We start from the raw sequence: 18383 nt of genomic DNA on the forward strand, positions 1-18383 counted from the left end.
TGCAGATCGGATAACCAATTATTATCGTCCAATTCTTTATAACTTTCGTTTCCGGTTTCCAAAAACTGCTTTATTGGTGAAAGAAGTTCAACAAATCGTTGAAGTACTTTTCCCCTGCTGAGCCATCTAACACAAGCACAAGGTTGGGCACCGCTGCTATAGTATATTCTCGGTATTATTCATTTTTATTTTACATATTTCAAACCAAATTTTAGGGAATAGCGAAAGGTTTCGGGTTAGGTATAAGGTAAATATTATATTGTTGGTTAGTTTTTCGTATCTATTTGATTTTTTATATAACAGACATTTTTGAACCTTATACGTCGATTCTTCCACTTATGCAGTTTTCTGATAGTTTTACTTGCTTACATTTTGATCGACTGTATCTTTATATGCATCATTGTAGTTTTCGTTAATATCTAAGTACACACTATTTGCCGATATTTCATCATCGAAGAATTAAATAATGATGATGTAAAGATATTTTATTTTTGAAGTTAATAGGAACTTGACTGTTAAAAATGAACAAAACTGAACTGAGAATTTTTAAAGTAATGTTTGAGTTTCACTTGAGTGCGAAATCAGTGAGCTCAAACGGCTGAGTTTTCGTAATACGCAAAATAAAGTATTTAAAAGCGTACCCATTTAAGTAAGCATAATAAAGCAAACATTCAATATAGGACAGGTGGTTATGATATCTTCTCTTTATTGGAAATTAAGGCTGCTTCAACTAACCTATTTGCAAAAACACGTTATTTTTATATTATTTCTTTCCTGTACTTCTATTTTTTCCAATGCCGCTATAGCTGAAGCCGAGCTGATTCGGCACTGCAGTTATTTTTTGTAATGTGCATATTTATGTATTTGCATTTCCAAAATCTCGCAAATAGCAGTGACTAAATTTGGTTACTTTTTTGTTGTACTGTAAGACGCAGTTTTAACAAACTTTTTATACACGTCTCCCTCTTGCCTGCGTTCCTAGAGAATCATACTTCTAGTTAAAGGCGAGTACAAGAATTTATATGAAGCATAGGACGATTAAAGAGGGCGTAGTTTGATAAATAAATAGATATTATATGTATTTTGATACGTTTTTTAATCAGCAATTTTACATTCTTTTACTAATTTGATGAGGCTGAACGTATTTCTTTGTGCACAGAAATTTTAATACATCATTTTAAAGACATTTGATCTGAAATGACTTTGAACGCTAACATTTATCCCATATTCTCAAACAGACTGTTAAATGTGTTTAGCCTTGAACTGTAAGTTATCAAATAATTCCAAATATATCGAGTAAAATCTTACAGCAAAGAAGATATCTGTATCATAAAATATGAAATGCATGGCTGCAAATATAAAATATAATTATGCATTTTTGCGTATGCCGTTTGGCCTTTCAGGGGCCCCAGCAACATTTCAGCGATGCATGGACATTGTGTTAAGACCTGTTCTTGGAAAGTCCACATTTATCTATTTAGACGATATCATTATTACTAGTGATAATCTAGACCAACATGTACAGGATTTAAGACAGGTGTTTTCTTTATTAAATGAGGCCGGTCTAAAAGTTAATGTCGAAAAGTGCAAATTTGCAGCCCCTGAATTAAAATATTTAGGTTACAAAATATCTCAAAAAGGGATCGAGACAGATGAATCAAAAATAATCACTGTACAAAAGTATCCGACTCCAAACACGGCAAAGAAGCTCTCTTCTTTTCTAGGACTTTGTTCATATTATAGGTCCTTTATAAAAGATTTTGCGGCTATCGCTGAGCCATTGTTAAAATTAAAAAGGAAAAAGGCAAGATTCTCGTGGACGGCCGAAGCCAATAGTGCTTTCGAAAAATTAAAACAAGCATTAACGCAAGCCCCTGTGTTGAAATTTCCTGAAAAGGATGAAAATTTAGAAATTTCAGCGGATGCTTCGGATTATGCGGTAGGAGCGGTACTTTCGCAAAATCAGCAGCCCGTGGCATTTTTTAGCCGAACTTTAAATCAAACACAAAGAAACTATTCCGCGACCGAGAGAGAGGCACTTGCAGTTCTGTTAGCAGTGCAAAAGTTCCGAGTCTATTTTGGAAAGGCGCCGATAACAGTATACTCTGATCATGCGGCGGTAACTAGATTGTACTCAGGGAAAAATTTATCCCCAAGGTTAATAAGATGGGCACTCAAGCTGCAAGAATATAATCTGGTAATCAAGCATACCCCCGGAAAGGAAAATATCGTAGCAGATGCCCTATCACGAATTAAATTAGACGAACAGGGTAATACTGTAAAAGTTGCAATGCTTACAGCGTGTACAATAAATTCCCGAGAAACTGTAATAACAGAACTGGGTAAGGATCCTGAGTTTGGAAGTATTTATGAGTATTTGAAGGATCCTGAAAATTTTAGCCACCAAGATATTGTGGCGATAAGAAATAGGGCGGCCCATTACGAACTAATAGATGGTCTATTATTCTACACAAAAACTACGAATTCCAACAACGAATTTCGACCTGTTATCCCAGCTAGTCTTAGATTAAATATCCTGCATGAGCTCCATGACAGCCCTTTAGCTTCTCATGCTGGTATTCGAAAAACTATCCAACGCGTACGCGAGGCAGTCTACTTTCCTGAACTGCAAAAGTTAACATGGGCGTATGTCCAGTCCTGCCCAACATGTCAAGCCGTTAATTATATTAATTTCCGCCCGGCCGGGTTTCTAAATAGTATTAAATCCGAATTTCCAAATGAAATAATTGGCATCGATTTATTGGGCCCTTTCCCAAAAAGTCAGTTAAATAAAAGTCGCTATCTCCTTGTTATGGTTGATCATTTTAGTAAATGGACCGAAATTGTTCCCTTAAAACGAGCCTCCGCGAAATTGGTTACCGATTCTATTTTAAATAAATATATTTTAAAATACGGGCGCCCCTAAAAGTTATATCGGATAATGGTCCTCAATTTGTAAGTAATATATTTGAAGACATGTGCCAAAAACTGGGCATACGTCATTTAAAAATGGTCCCGTATCGGCCGCAATCAAATATAGCGGAACGGGTCAACAGAAATATAGTGAAAATTATCCGTAGTTATGTTAAAAATTTTCATAAAAGCTGGGATAACTATGTCAATGAATTTGCTTTCGCCCTTAGGACCGCAAAACATGATACAACGGGCAAAACTCCTGCTGAGTTATTTCTAGGCAGAAAGATTATAACACCGTTAGATAAACTATTTTATGTGCAACAAAGAGCCCCAGAATTTAAAATGGGTGATATAGAAAAACTAATAAAAGAAGCAAAAAAGAATACGGAAGTAGCACAAAGAAAACAGAAATTATATTATGATTTGAAACGACGGGGAGTAACTTATAAAGTAGGGGATGAAGTTTTAAAAATTAAGCATTCACTTTCTTCAGCACCAGAAGATAAAACTGCCAAATTTTTTCCACGATTTGAAGGACCATATGTTATAGAAAAAATAACTCACGCTGTTGTAGTGTTAAAAGCCAGAAATGGTGAAACCTGTTCCGCAAACATTGATCAAATCAAGCCCTACTTCGATCGTAATAAAATGCAAATCTTTTCAGATCTTTTGCAGGATCCGGCACGGCAGACACCGCAGGTACAAGTTCCAGAGGTGGAAAAACGACAAGTACAAGGTCAAGCCAATGAGAGTCAGAAGCAAGTGAAAAGAAAATTGCCCCGCGGAAAAATGGAAGGTAACAAGAAAAAGAAGCCGTTCCACCGTCCAGAAAACAGAGTTCACGAACACCCCCAGAATGAAGAAGGGAGAAGGACGACGTATGTGAAGAGGACCAGGAGAAATGACGGCAACTATAACCCGGCTTTAAAACGGAAGATCTACTCATCCGACAGAACTCTCCGCAGCAAAAGTCGCCGAACTGCGGAAGGGCCATCAGCGGCGGAGGAAAAAGTACAAGAAAAATTTGAACGGCCAACAACGAGGTCCAAGCAGGATCACGACAGAAGTTTCCCGGTTCCGCCAAGACCAGCTGCCATCAAACGGCAAAGACCACAAGCAGAGGAGAAAAGGAAAGTATTCAAGGGTGGCCGTACTGGTGAGAAAAGGAAGTTTCCAGAGGAAAGCACTGAAGGGCGAGCCCGTACAAGAAGGAGGATAAACCAAGCTACTATCTGCTATACCTTTAAAGACTGGGCCCAAAAAAGGATGTCCGAATATTACAAAGATAAGTAAAATTTTATGTTACTTTGCAAACTTAAGTTAATCTTTCATTCTTACTGCAAGTGGCAGATTTCAAGAAGTTTTACCTCATGCGAGGTCTACCTTTATCGCCAAAAGGGCGAGAAATGAGTTGTGACCGATTTTCGTATTATGTTTTTAAATTTCTCGTGCGTAAAACTAAAGTTGATGTATAATAGCGTTGTGTAAAGACTTAAATATTGTAAAAAGTTATTGTATAAATTTTATTTAAAACATTCTAGCAAGAAAGAAGTTTTAGTCTGAAAGACTTTTTGAAATGTAGTATTATTTCAATGTAGAGAGAATTGGCACTTGCTTTGAAAAGAATAGAAGTTAACAATGTACTACTAATGTATGTTTTCAAATGTGTAAAATTAACGGCATGTTGATATGTTCTTATATACATGTGAACTGTTATTTTAAATGTTAAGAAATACCGTGATATGGTAAAAGTGAAAGTAATGTTAAAAATTTGTTATTCGTGTGACTGTAAAGATTAAATCATGGCGAATATGTGGTAAAGGTTGAATGATGTAGTCAGGCTCTCTGACGCTACACTTTAGAGTTAGCCACTTTTAGAATAGTACCTCAGGGTTTAGAGTTGAAAGTAGGGTGTGTTAAGAGGTTTCGTTATGTTGAATTTTAACACGTTAGTGTTTTGATTGTAGGAGGAAGTGTGGCACACGTAGACAGAAACACATTCGTGTTTGGTGTTCTTTTACAACACATGTCAGAGAGCACGGGGAGAGATAATTAAAATAGTCATGAATGAAATAAGAACGTTAAGAGAAGTATATTCTATATGTTATTTGCAATGTCATTGTGTATCATTTCATTAAACTAGTTTTCCTTCCAGATCTCTGGAAGGAACCAGAATTGAATAAAGCTCCTGTTTAGATGCAGTACAGATGAAAAAAAAGATTGTTGTATATCCTGGGAGCTGCTATTGTAACAAATTTCTTTCTTTTAAATTTTCTAGTTTCTAGCGAAGCATTTTTTGTAAAAGATTGGCCTCGCGTTAGTTTCTAGAGCTAAAAGTTTTCAACAAGGTCGTTTTAGACCTCAGTTTCAAACTAATTAACTCTGGCGGGAAGTATGTGAGGATCTTAAGTTTTACTAACGTTTACTTTATTTTAAATCTTTACTATCACTTCTTATTTTCTACTTCCGGCCAGAATTATAAGCGTTAAGGTTTTTATGCAAAGTTTATCTGGCGAACGCCAAGTATTTAAGTGTGGCCTTTTTGCCAAGCGAAAGAGAGGAAGCAGTAAGTCAACGCAGGCCGCTTACCTTAGAAGTTACGCAGTTGCTATTTGCCTTCCAGGCCAGAGGTTTTAATCCTCTTGATAAATTAAACGTATTGTAGTGTTCACAGTCTCTGTGCTACATACGCTTCCTGTTATTATAAGGCCAAGCTTCCACGTGTATTATTCTAAAGTTAAATTAGAGTTTAGTTTTATTTTTATACTTTTTTACGTTAGACCCCGAGTGGAGGGTCAGTGTATTCCGAAGTACGGAAGTTATTGTATATAGAGAAAAATAAAGGGTTTTGTATACCCTTCGTCTGTATCCTGTCTACTTACCACAAGTAGTGAACATAGCTTTAGTAAGCTCTCTGTTCCGAGTCAGGTCCTTGTATGTTCCCGAAGAAGGTTAGAAGGAACATTGAACCTGATAAAGTAATAAATTTTATCCCAATGCATACCCAGCAGTAATAGACTGATTAATTAATTAAAGGTTGGCGATTAATTATTCTCAAGGGCCAATTTTCTCTATTAATTCTTTAGTAGAATTAAAGTCTTAACTTTGGTAATTAATTTGTTTCTTTAAATTTACCGTCAATAATGTTTAATTTTAAAAGCAAACGCTTGGTTTTACAACTTAGCCATTAGGCTTCAATTGAAACTGACTAAGGCGTCTTGGGTAATATTTCATTATCATTTGATGTTAAAAATATGGATAATTAATTTATCAAGTTGAATTTTGTATACGGTGTGAATGAAAATTTTACCTTTCTGGTTTACTTGAAATTCGTCTAAGTTAATTGGATGAGCAATTAATAACATTTAAATATATTTTATTGCCAATGACTAACGCAATTTAAACGTTAAGATAAGATATTTCTGTGAAACTTTATTTGCATATTGTGATACCGACCTCTCTTTTCAAAAACAGTATTTAAGCATTCTTTGCAGATAATCTACCCTGTACTTTTTAAATTAAACCAATGGATAATTTTAAATAAACCAATGGAATTATCCAGTACAGGATTTACGTATAAGCTACAAAGCTATAGCTTAGGGCTCCCGAAAAAATTTTAATATAGTATTAAAATATAGTATAACTTATAAAGGTCCCCGTAATCTCAAATAGCCTAGGGCTTATCAAGTCTAAATCCGGCTCTGGAATCAACCATTGAACATCATTGAGCCACCTGCGACTGAGTGGCAAATGTCGCGAAACTCTGGCAGTTCATTTTGCTTTGTATCACACGTTACGAAAAATATTGTATTCATAGCCTTTGAATTGGATGTTTGAAAAGCGTTTCCGGTGTTTTCCTTTCGTGTAATATAAATGCAGGTCTATTTTCTTCAGAAATTCCTCCAAGAAGACATCGCTTCTCATAAGCATATAGTTCTAATGCACCTTGCATGGTAAATTACGTATGCAATTCTAGCACGTTTCTTCAAGTTTGGTTTGGTTTTATGAGATTATAGCAAAGCGTCGAGGGCTATCTCTCTACAGGAAGTGATATTGGAAGTGGAGGACTGGTATATTTACCATCATATGGTAAGTATATTTTTTCACCGAAATTAATCAAAATGTTACGAAAGTTTCTTCTTCTGTTATTGACAAAACTACCCCGATTCTTCAAAGTACAATGTTTAAAGTTTCTTTCTCTAATGAAATTCGTTATTCTGATATTAAATGCCCCATTACTCTGTAAGTCAAACTATTCATCTGAATAAATCGATCGACTTGTTGACTGTTACATTATAAAACACGTAGGAGGAATACATTTAATTCCTTACAATTTATCAGCACTCAGATCACAGAAACTCACAAAATTTTAAGTTCTCTCTAAAGGGTGTGAATCTAACGTCTGAAAAGAATGAAACAAAACGTCTGTTATACTGAATCATTGCTGGGCCCTTAAATATTATTTTAATTTTAGTTCGTTGAAATTGAACTTGTCAGCTTTATAAAAAGAGGAAATACATTTTCTTGCAGCCGTCCTCATTTATCAATATCTATTAATTTTTGTTTGTGAATAAAATTAACGTTATTAATAATAATAAATAAGTTAATTAATAATCAAGAATAAAAGGATGTCAAGCATAATTTAAATTTCTACCCTTCTCTACCCAAAACATTTTTAAAAACTAATGAATTTTTCACGTGTTCCTTTCAGTCGTCTTCCCTTTCCATCAATTATCGTTACAATTGTTACCTCTTTTAAATAATATATATTTTTATTTGCTTCATTCTGCGTTAGACTTATATTTCTATACCCTCGTTCCTAAAGTATTTAAAAAGTTCACAAATGTTTCGCTCCTTCCTTTTCTGTGTTCTCTCATCAACCGAGGTACAATTATCGCTTTTTTTAATTTCCACTTATTTTATTTAATACTTTTAAATTCCATACGTCTGTTAATTGATGTAAAGATTCAAATGCTCTTATTTCCATTAAAACTTAAAAGTATTTGAGAAATATTAAAACTTATTTTATGAATGATTTGAAGATTTCAAAACAAGCTAATGTTTTAAGATCTAGCCTTTTTAGTTATCAAGCAATGTGACTGGATCTCCATGTCCAACCTGGTGACTTCTCGCACAGGCGGGAAGATGAACACGTCAGGAAAAGAGTGTAAAAACCCGTTTTATAAGTCACAGCTATCAGAAAGGCACGGATATTGTGTTTACACTAGCGCCGACTACTTGGCGGTGAGAACTTTAAGACAATTTAACAGTAAATTCAAAAGAGAAGACGTAGTGCTAGACGACACAATTTAATTTAATCTAATAGGCTGTTTCAGTAACCTACATCAGCGATAGACTAACTAAATGACCAGAATTCGTAGCTACTACTAAGATTAACAACTAGAGGGCACAGCATCAAACGTCATTCAGTATTGCCATTGCTTGCTTTGAAATTGTTGAGTTTGTTAATCAAAAATTCGTTAACGTTTTACAAAATGAAATAAATAATAAAACAAATTTCAGATTCCAAATTTGGCCTTCCAGATGGCCATATTCGGGTGGAAACGTACGTTATTCAAAATTCGATGGCTCTAAGTACCGTTGTTTTATCAGAATGGGAGAAACATACATACATTTATGCAGATTCTTCATTATTTAATTTCTTTAAATATAAAACAGGTCTCTAATGTTTGGTGGCAAAAATTTGAAAAGTGAACCGACATATATCGTGGACCAACGCAAAATGTCAAAACGAAATTAATAGTCCTTCTGGGCTAATTGTGACTTTGGACTAATAATTAGTTAGTGAGCTAAGACAAAGTTACGCCGATTAAGCCTACAAGTTTAAATTGATGTTTAAGAATATAAATTAATCTGTTTCGTTCAAAAATTTCCACCTAAACTTATTCAATCAACAATTCAAAATATATCCCAGTTTTTAAATTAGAATATTTACTTATAATCGGTTGAAACTTTACACTCTTTACCAGTATTTTTTTCATAACATAAAACATAACGCAAAATTAATCTTACCTTTCAATGTTAAATATTAATATGTAATAATATTTAAAAGAAATTTTTTATGTCAAACGTTTAAGATAACTGTAATGTAAAAGGTTTATAATCTTGCGGAATTACTGTCGTTTATCTTCATAACGCTGAAGGATTTTTCAAACTAAATTACAGAAAAAAAATATTCTACTTCCTTCTATTCCTTATAATCTAAATGTGGGCACAAGTTTACAAAATTTTAATTTATAGCAAGTATAATTTCCTGCTTATTTCTGGGCAATAAATTAAACTGAAAAAATTTCTTTCATTTTTATAAATTACTAGCAGCTTCGCTGCCAGCCTTCGTCTGGCTTTTAAATGTTACGGAAAAATGGCTGAGGGGAACACCGAACGTTAAATTTAAAAACTGCATAAAATTTGCTCTGCAGAACAACTTCATAAAAAATGTTATTACGTATATCAAAATTACAATGGACTAAGCAATATCCCTTAATACAAATATTAATTATCCTAATAAATAAATTAACCAACTTCCCTTTGCAAAAACTTAAGAACTCAAATGGTATAAAGGAGGTTAAGAACTTTCTAAAAATATCACTCAAAACATTTCAGTATCTTAAAAACAGTGAAATGAGCAATAAATAACATAAAAGTATAGAAAAAGCAAAACATTCTGAAAAGCAAAGCGTAATTAATGACATTTTATCTTACATTTTCAAGAGAAAAAAATTACAATGAAATAAGCAATATCCCTTAATACAAATATTAATTATCCTAATAAATAATTAACCAACTTTCCGTAGAAGAAAAAAAATCATTCAAAACTTTTCAATATCTTACAAACAGTGAAATAAGCAAAAAATAACATGAAAGAAACTCAAAAAACATAAAATTCCGCGCAGAATTTTACTCTGCAGAACAACTTTATCAAAAAAAAAATCAATAAAAATGTATTATATATATATATATATATATGTAAATGACAATGAAATATGCCAATCTCTTAAAAACAGTGAGTTAAGAAATACGATGAAAAATTGTTGCCAAACCCATATTTCTAAAAGAATGAAACTATTCAAAATGATGCGATTTCATCAGAAATGTATCAACAATAAGACAGGAAAATTGTTGCCAAAATCACATTTTTAAAGATGTGAGATGTGAGAAGTGTACTCGGAAGCTTCATTTAAGTTTTTTTAAACATACAAAAGATGATCATTTTTCCAAAATTCTTTTTGTAAAAGCAGTTGCAAGGATGAAAGTTTAACGTGTCCAAAAATCAAAGAAAAATAAACTGTACATTTTTAAAAATAAACTTTTTTAGAAAAAAATCCCGTTCAAAAGGTGTTAAGCTCACCTTGTTAAATAAATTCGTATTTAATCGATTTATTGAAACACGAAATTTATTTTAAGTTCGTAAAATAGCTAAGTGCCTACATTTCATGACGATGTGAAAATGGAGTGCGTAGAGTAAAATCTCGCCTTCCTATAGCCCATTATATCTCAAAATGACGCGATTTCGTCACAAAACATAAAATAAAAAAATTCGAATTCGAATTTCGAAAAAATCGCTTCGAGGTGCACTGGCTCTTGTCTATATGCACCTATGTACCAAATTTCGTAGACGTGTGTCTATTAGCTTACGCGCAGCCACGAACGAAAGACACACGCATAGACAGATTCTTTCTTTTATTATATGTAGAGATTATTTATGTACGTACATTTTCTAACCTTTGAATAGCTTTAGTAATTGCTCATTTCTTGAGCATACAAAAAGAATCCATGATCTTCCTAAATAAAGAATATTGTAAGACTCTTACTCACTTAATCACTTGCGGTGTATCTTTCTGTCCTCCCCTTAACTTGAAGGAGCGTACTTAATATCGATTCAGCATTGATTCCCAGCAAGTAATTTATTAGGTATCGTTGACAGGAAGCTTTTTCTAGGAAAAAGGTGAATAGATAGATTCTCTAGCCATCTTAATGCTCGGTTTAATGTTCCGCTTACATAATAATAATGTTTTAGCTTATATGACGAAGAAGGCTTGTAAGGCTCTTTTTTTATTTTTGTTAATTCGGTTTTGGTCTCAGTTAAGTGTTTCTTGTTTTTTCTCAATTAATGCATGCTTTTTTCAGGAAAATACAATTTTGTGAAATTAAATAAGAAGCTTGAAATAAGTAAACGGTTCTGTTGTGAAACTTTTCTGACACTAACGTTAGAATAAGACGGTGAATTTTTTGCATGGCGAGAAAAGCAGGAATGCGGCTATCATTTTTGAGGACTTTGGAGACACATGTTGTACAGTTTCCCACAGTTTTGAAGGAAAATCCTTCAGAGGATGGATACACGGGTCTCCCAGCCCTCTTCTTCCTACCATCAATAGTACGACTTTGCCCAGTTACAGTCACAGTTTCGAAAGAGATTCCGCCGAGAAAGGTGTCCAATGGTGTCGTATACTCCTTTCTCTACCACCAAATCATGGCTTCCCATGTATTTTAAGTGCAATGCGTATTTTAAGACATTATACATTGATAAACATCCAAGCCTTCTCCGGGGCCCAGTCGTACTGCAGCCAGCAACTTGAGCACAACTAAAGTATATCGTATGATTTCATTTGATATTTCTTTATTATTACGGCTGCCACTATTCTCTTTCACTTTCTATCTCTAGATAAACACTCAATTTTTAGTCCAAAGGGATTTGAGTCCCGAAGGACTAATACTTTCGTTTTGGCATTTTGTGTCGGACTCCTATAAATGTCGGTTCACTTTTTAAACTGTTGCCACCAAATGTTAGAGTCCTGCATTATATTTGAAGAAATTAAATAATGAAAAATCTGCAGAGATTGTATGTGTGTTTCTCGCATTGTGATAAAACAACGGTAACTAGAGCCATCCAATTTTCAATGACGTAATCCTACTGTGAATATGGGCATCTGAAATCCCAAATTCGAAATTTGGAATTTGTTTTATCATCGATTTCATATTTTGTAAAACATTAACGAATTTTTGAGTAACAAACTCAACGATTTAAAAGCGAGCAATGGCAATACTCTACGGGGGGAAGAACGTTTTATCTCCAACGCTTGAACTGTGTATCGGGAATTCTAAAGATAGGCTCATTTTAAAATTATTTTGCGACATTGCTATTGAACTAAATTTTATGGTTTTTAAGTGCAAAGAACATGATATTTAATAAATAAACGTAACACACAAAACATCAAAAAAAAAAAGTCTTGACATTATAGGGATCATAATCTATTATGAGGAACCGTTCAATTTGTCTCGTAGCAGAGATTTACTGTATTAATAATTTTTAAAAAAATGCAAGTATCTTCAGTTGATACGTATTGAGTAATTATTTGAATAGTGGCAAAATCAAATGGTATAGCCTAATAATGATTATACTTTTAATTACTTTTATACTTTCTCTGCCAGATCGGGCAGTACACGGATCGGCCACATTTATATGTATCCTCCATATTACCTTGGAGACTAAATCGTCAATCGATATTCCCCACAGATTTAGAATTATTCAAGCCTGCTGGCACGCCAAGGAGTGCCAATCGGGACTGGAGAGTTTAATTAAATTTCTGCCTAAACCACAACGAAACTGACCAGAAGAGGCTACCACTCCCTGTGGCCAGACACCACGGTAGTGAGAACCAGAGAACCTGCAGATTTCACTGATCATCAAATTGGCTACACACTAGGGCTATACTGGCTTATGTACTTTCACAGACATTAAGCAAACACTCCAGCACTGAGGCAATGAAGATTCGTCTCAAGGCATCTCCTACCTGAACATGTGAAACTGCCAAACTCGTGTTTTTATTCCCCGGGTGTCGATAATGGCAGAGTACAGATCTCTGCCAGTGGTATCTGCCTAAGAAGGGAGTACCTGCGCTGAGAATTTCTTTCGGGAAACTGATCGCTATTCATGTTATAAAAGGAAAAAACCGTGGAAATTTCTATGCAGCCAGCTCGTTTGCTGAGAAGTTAAACTAAAATTGTTCATCCGTCTGAACGCTCGTCACTAGTGGGTAACATCAATTGATGCAAGTCTGGAATCTTATAAACCTATATATTTATAAACTACAGGATGAAATATATATGATGCTCATAGACAAATTTATAAAACAGGTGCAGATGAAGCTTAATATTCTTAACCAGTCAGATATCCAAGTATTCTTAACTGTCAGTCAGACTGTCGATCAAGTTAAGATAAGATGAATCGTAATCATCGTATAATGTGTAAAACATCAGTATAATGTTTTAAAATCAGATAAATAAATATATCTTCTTCGGTATTATGTTTCTATGGTATTATGTTTTTCCTACTTTAAATATCAATTAAATTTTTAAAGTAGGAAAAACATAATACCATGTTGAAACACTGAATATATATTTAAGTACTTTTTTCCCTAAATTAATTTCCTATAGGTACATTTTGCACAAAACAAAAATGGGACAGTTCTATGTCTCTCGTTCTTATGGGCCAATTGACGAAATTTAACTTGCGTTTTTCATGTCTCGATAGCGAGACTTGAGATATATATTAAATTTAAATACAGAATTGTTCTAACAGTATTTTGACACAAAATCTGAGATTTTCTGAAATGACATGCCCATTTTTTTCCCATATTTCGCTTTTACGGCTCAAATGATGTCCAAATCTCAAATTCTATAAAACTTGGTGAGAAACTTATGAGAAATTTAAAGATTTATTCTGGAGCACTTCTTTCAGTTTTCGCCAAGAATAATTCACTTGGCGAAATTCTTAATTTATAGCAACCTATTTTACGTTACCCCTTTCCTTTGTGCACGAACGGAAAAAAAGTTACTTCCTTCATACTTTCTAATAATTTTAACAAAGTGTCTAAAGCACATTTATCGCTTATAAAAACTATGCTAAATTTCAAAACGCGCCAATATGTAAATTCAATAATGTCTTTGGAAATTTTCAATGGAAAACTCAAATATTTTGCAGGTGTGCCACGATATACAACTACTGTAAGATGCCGGTAAAAATTTGATAGGCTATGATTCAAAAGTTTTTTGAAAAATTAACAAAAGTTACTAAAAATAAAAATTTTTAAATGGATCAGAAAATAGCTGGGAATTCTATTTGGATTGAACCCATCTGTGAATATGGAATAACTGTGAAATATAGAATAATTTCTAACTGTGAAAGAAAGACTGATGTAAGTATAATAAAAAAGAGATATTAATAAATATATACCAAATTCAATTAACATTAAGGAACTGAAATTCTGAGAGGTGATTTTTTAAAAACTACTTTGTGATTTTCACAAAAACTTGGCACATTGGCATAATTTGAGTCGTAGAATCGAAATATATAAAAAAATCGGTGTGTCATTTCATAAAAAGTCCGATTTTGTGTGCGAACACCTATGTTAGAACAATTGCTTTATATAAATCTAATATATATCTTAAGTCGTGCTTTCGAGACATGAAAAATGCAAGTTAAATTTCTTCGTTCGGCCAAATAGAACGAGAGATATGATGAAGTCTTTAAAATAAAAGTTGCAAGTTTCTTAGAGTCTGTTCTATTGAACGAAATATAATTTCAGAAAACTAGCAAAAAGGATTTCAAAGTTTTTTTAGTGTTGTATGTGAAATTTTGTAAAGCGAAAGCATTCTTATATTTAATTAGATTTCAATGAAACTGATCCAAATAGCTTCTCCATACTTTTGTATTTATTAAATTATTGCAGCAATTTTCAATCAGCTCTTTAAATTAAAAAATAACATTCATTCCTTGTTTCCTAATTTATTCGCAGAACAGAACTAAATTGGTTTTTTATTATATTTATAACCAAATTTTAAGTAAAACGTTGCAGTCTTTAGTTAACTTACTAATCGCAATCGACGAAAAATGTGCTTCCATCTACATATTAAATTAGAGAAAGATGCAGCTGTAAAAGAATAATTTCTTTTTAACTTCTAAAACCGTGTAGCTAAACTAATAATAAAATCTGGCTAAAAAAAATTAGAAAATGATATTTTAAGTTAATGTAAAATTCTAAGCAACTATTAAATTATTCTAAGTATTAAATTTTTATTCTTTTTCATGTCGATGGAATAAACTTGTCGAGTTATTTAGAATTTTTCGATATCGGGAAGCTGTGGTCACGCCGGACTTCAGACTCAGTGCCTCACGTGCCGAACATGCTTCCAGTTACGCCAAGGAGGCATGGGGAAAGGAGGGAGAAAATACCTCATATATTCCCCCTTTCTCAAGGTAGAATGGAGATTAGGAGACTCAGTCGCCAAATCTTGGTAGTGACTCTCCATCACCTTTTTAGTTTGGGTCCCATTCATAGAAACATTTAGAATTTTTTTATGTCCGGAAACTGAAGAAATCCGCTTTGTCCTCCCCAGGATTCAAACTCTGGACCTCCTGAATACGCGTCGAGCGTTCTTCCAGTAACACCACGAAGGCATGCGGAAAGGAGAAAGAAAATACCTTGTAAACTGTTAACAAATCGAGAAGTAAAATGTGCGGAAGTTATATTTACTGCAAGAACTGATTTTATAATTTTAAAATATACTTTTTGTAACGTATGCAACATTTCAAGGGAATTTTTACTTTTGTCGAAATACTTGGACCATTCATGAAATTTATAACACAATCTAAAATGTGCTTCATGAATAGCTGGTAGATTTTCCATATACATTTTTATTAAGAGGAATAAATCATTTGCAATCAAATAATCTCAAAACAGACCTAAAATAACGTAATTTTGGAGACAAAATACAAAATCGAACCTCTCATTTTGTATCTTTATGATAACAGATGTGAAATATAATAAATATATATATATAATACAGTAGTAGTATTTTACATTCATATAATAAAGTAATAGTATTTTAGGTAATGTTTCTACAGAAAATTATTATATTTCCTTTAAGTAATTGTGTAAGATCTAGCTTCTTAAGATATACTTCGTAAGATGTTCTACTTTAGACTGATTTTGTACAAAATATTTAACAGTAGCATACATTTAAAATTCTCGATGCAGTGTTAAGTGTTGCCATTAATTTTTTCAGTCTTTTCTCTATAGAACACTGTACGGAAACTATTTAGCAGGACATAAATGAAAATATATCGTGACTCTTGATGAAGCATGAGTTTTCCTAAATGACTATAATAGAAAATGTCTATCCTAAACAAAGATGAAAAGTGCGCAGATCTAGTTCCATCAATGTAAAGAAATTTCAGTGAGGGGTTTATCATTTTTGCCGGAATCTTCCACAACAGAAAATTAAAAAGAAGAAGACTGTGAAAAATTGTTAAAGGCAACGCAGCGTAAAAAAGAAAGTTTGACATTCGATATTTAGAAAAATAAATACCAATTCTTTATCCTAATGACTTTCAAAAAATGAAAACTTTATCGCGACAAAGCAATAAGTCATACTCTGAAAAGTACTACTGCATTCCTTGTAAAAATGAAGACTGTTATAGGTATTGCATATATACTTTTTCAAAGTGCTCCCTGCAGAGTCTCTTGACGTTTCCCATATGTACTAATGTGCTTTTGATCATTTGAAAAGAGCTATTTCTAAGCGCAAATCCATTACCATTTGAAGAATTCTAAACAGTCATGGAAGAGGTTTGGGATCTATAAATCTTCCCGGACCTCCCATGGATAGCCATAGCCCTGTAAATTTTACTAAAAGCTCTTCTAGCATAGAAATCACGAAGAAGACAATCAGAAAAAAAGTGAGGATCGAGTCTTATAGCATCTTTGATGCTAAAAAAATGAAATAGATAAGTATTTACATATGTTTACAACATTCTGCTAGAAATAATAAAAAAAATTAATTTCGACACTATAGTTTCAGGAAAAGAAAAAGAAAATTTGAAATTTGTTTAAGTATTTGGATGTGGTTCTCTAAAAACCTAACTGTCATATCTTCCTGCTAATCAAATATAACGTTTTTATACTTTTTAATCGATTTTTACGATGATAAACAATTTCTTATAATTTCAGGAGAGGGAGATATAAAGAATGAAGACTGCAAAAATCCAGATGTGGTTTCGAAATGTGGAACGCATTCCAGAGACTCGGGGGGTTTCTTCCCTGACTCTCAACAAAAACTACGAGATCACTGCAAGTAAGATTCTTAACAGATTTAATATTGAAAACTGAAACTACGATAAAATACATTTATTTAGCCATCGTTTATCAACTTTTCTTAATGTCACAAGTTCATTAAAACAGTGAGTATTTTTGTTGTAATTGTAGCCTGTCTCTATGGATGGCATATATTTGCATACGAACTCCCCCCTCCATGAACAGAGTATAAAAGTTAAACGAGGGACGTTGCGAGGACATTCACTTTCAATGGGTCTCTAAATCCCACTATAAAATACTTAAGTTATTGTAATGATTTAACTCCCCTCGGGGGTTGACTCAGGAGAATTCCTGGGAAGTACTGGTTATGATCTGTACCTAAACAGTCTCAATCACGAGGGCATAATAACAGACCTCACGGAAGGCCTGAGGGCCCTCGGGACAGAGTAAGGCTCGGCAGGAACCGTACTGGTACTGCCTTGTCTGCCCTTGCTCTGTAGGGTCGCAAAATAGTAGATTTCGTCAGTGGGCGGGACGGCTCTAATTCCGATTGGCATCTTGCACCTTAGGCAACTTGCACCTTAGAACGGAAGCTGTCTCGCTCCGAGAGTTGTAATGACTTAGTAACGAATACCACGCATTCGCTCTTTAGTCTAACGGATCACGGTTTCGCCTCTGTCTCATGTGGCACAGAGTCGAGATTATAGAACAAGAAGAGAATGTCACGCTAATATAAACGCTGTACACGCTACACGCCAGCGGAATGTTACGTTACTAACTTTGTGTAAATTATATATATGTTCTTGCTGTAATAAAACGTTTGTCCTATTCGTAAGTATGCTATATGAAAACGCACACATTTTATAATGGAGGTACCTGCGGTCCTTCTTTGCCTCCTATCAAGGAATGGACAGTTCCAACAATGCCTTCTCCGGGATTCAAACTCGGGCCATTTTGGTATCGCAGTCGGCTCCCCTAACCACTATACCGTCTAAAATTTTGAACTTGGCATTTCAGTTTTTTTAATTGTATTAATTAATGTATCGTCTCCAACTTCAAATTGAAATAACTCAGTTAATTTTACCAGAAGTCAAACTTTTTTTTAGTGATGTGTGCAAAATTTTCCTAAATATAAATATGAGGACCGGAAGATATACTAAAAAAAGATTTCGCAATTTTTATAAAAGTGATTTTTTTAAAGTTAAAAATGCTCAAACATGAATAATTGTGCCATTTGAAACATTTTGTAAATGTAAATAAATGTCTCGACAGTTGCGATAATAAAGGTTCGGTATGCATTTATTGGGGATGGTGTACATAAATTACACAAAAAATAAAGAAAAACGTGATATT

The 18383-nt window shown here is 33.6% G+C and overlaps 1 protein-coding gene across 1 annotated transcript in view; it reads left to right on the plus strand.

The window, feature by feature from the left end:
* LOC118183598 (uncharacterized) overlaps positions 1-18383 on the plus strand; it is a 196721-nt gene that overhangs the window by 141693 nt on the left and 36645 nt on the right. Inside the window, exon 2 of the mRNA XM_035353195.2 lies at positions 16947-17070. Coding sequence (XP_035209086.1) covers positions 16947-17070 — 124 coding nt within the window. The remainder of the gene's footprint in view (positions 1-16946; positions 17071-18383) is intronic.

Source organism: Stegodyphus dumicola, chromosome 7 (assembly GCF_044657685.1).
Source record: "Stegodyphus dumicola isolate Sdum_Otavi_A_Nest chromosome 7, ASM4465768v1".
Lineage (NCBI taxonomy): Eukaryota > Metazoa > Arthropoda > Arachnida > Araneae > Eresidae > Stegodyphus > Stegodyphus dumicola.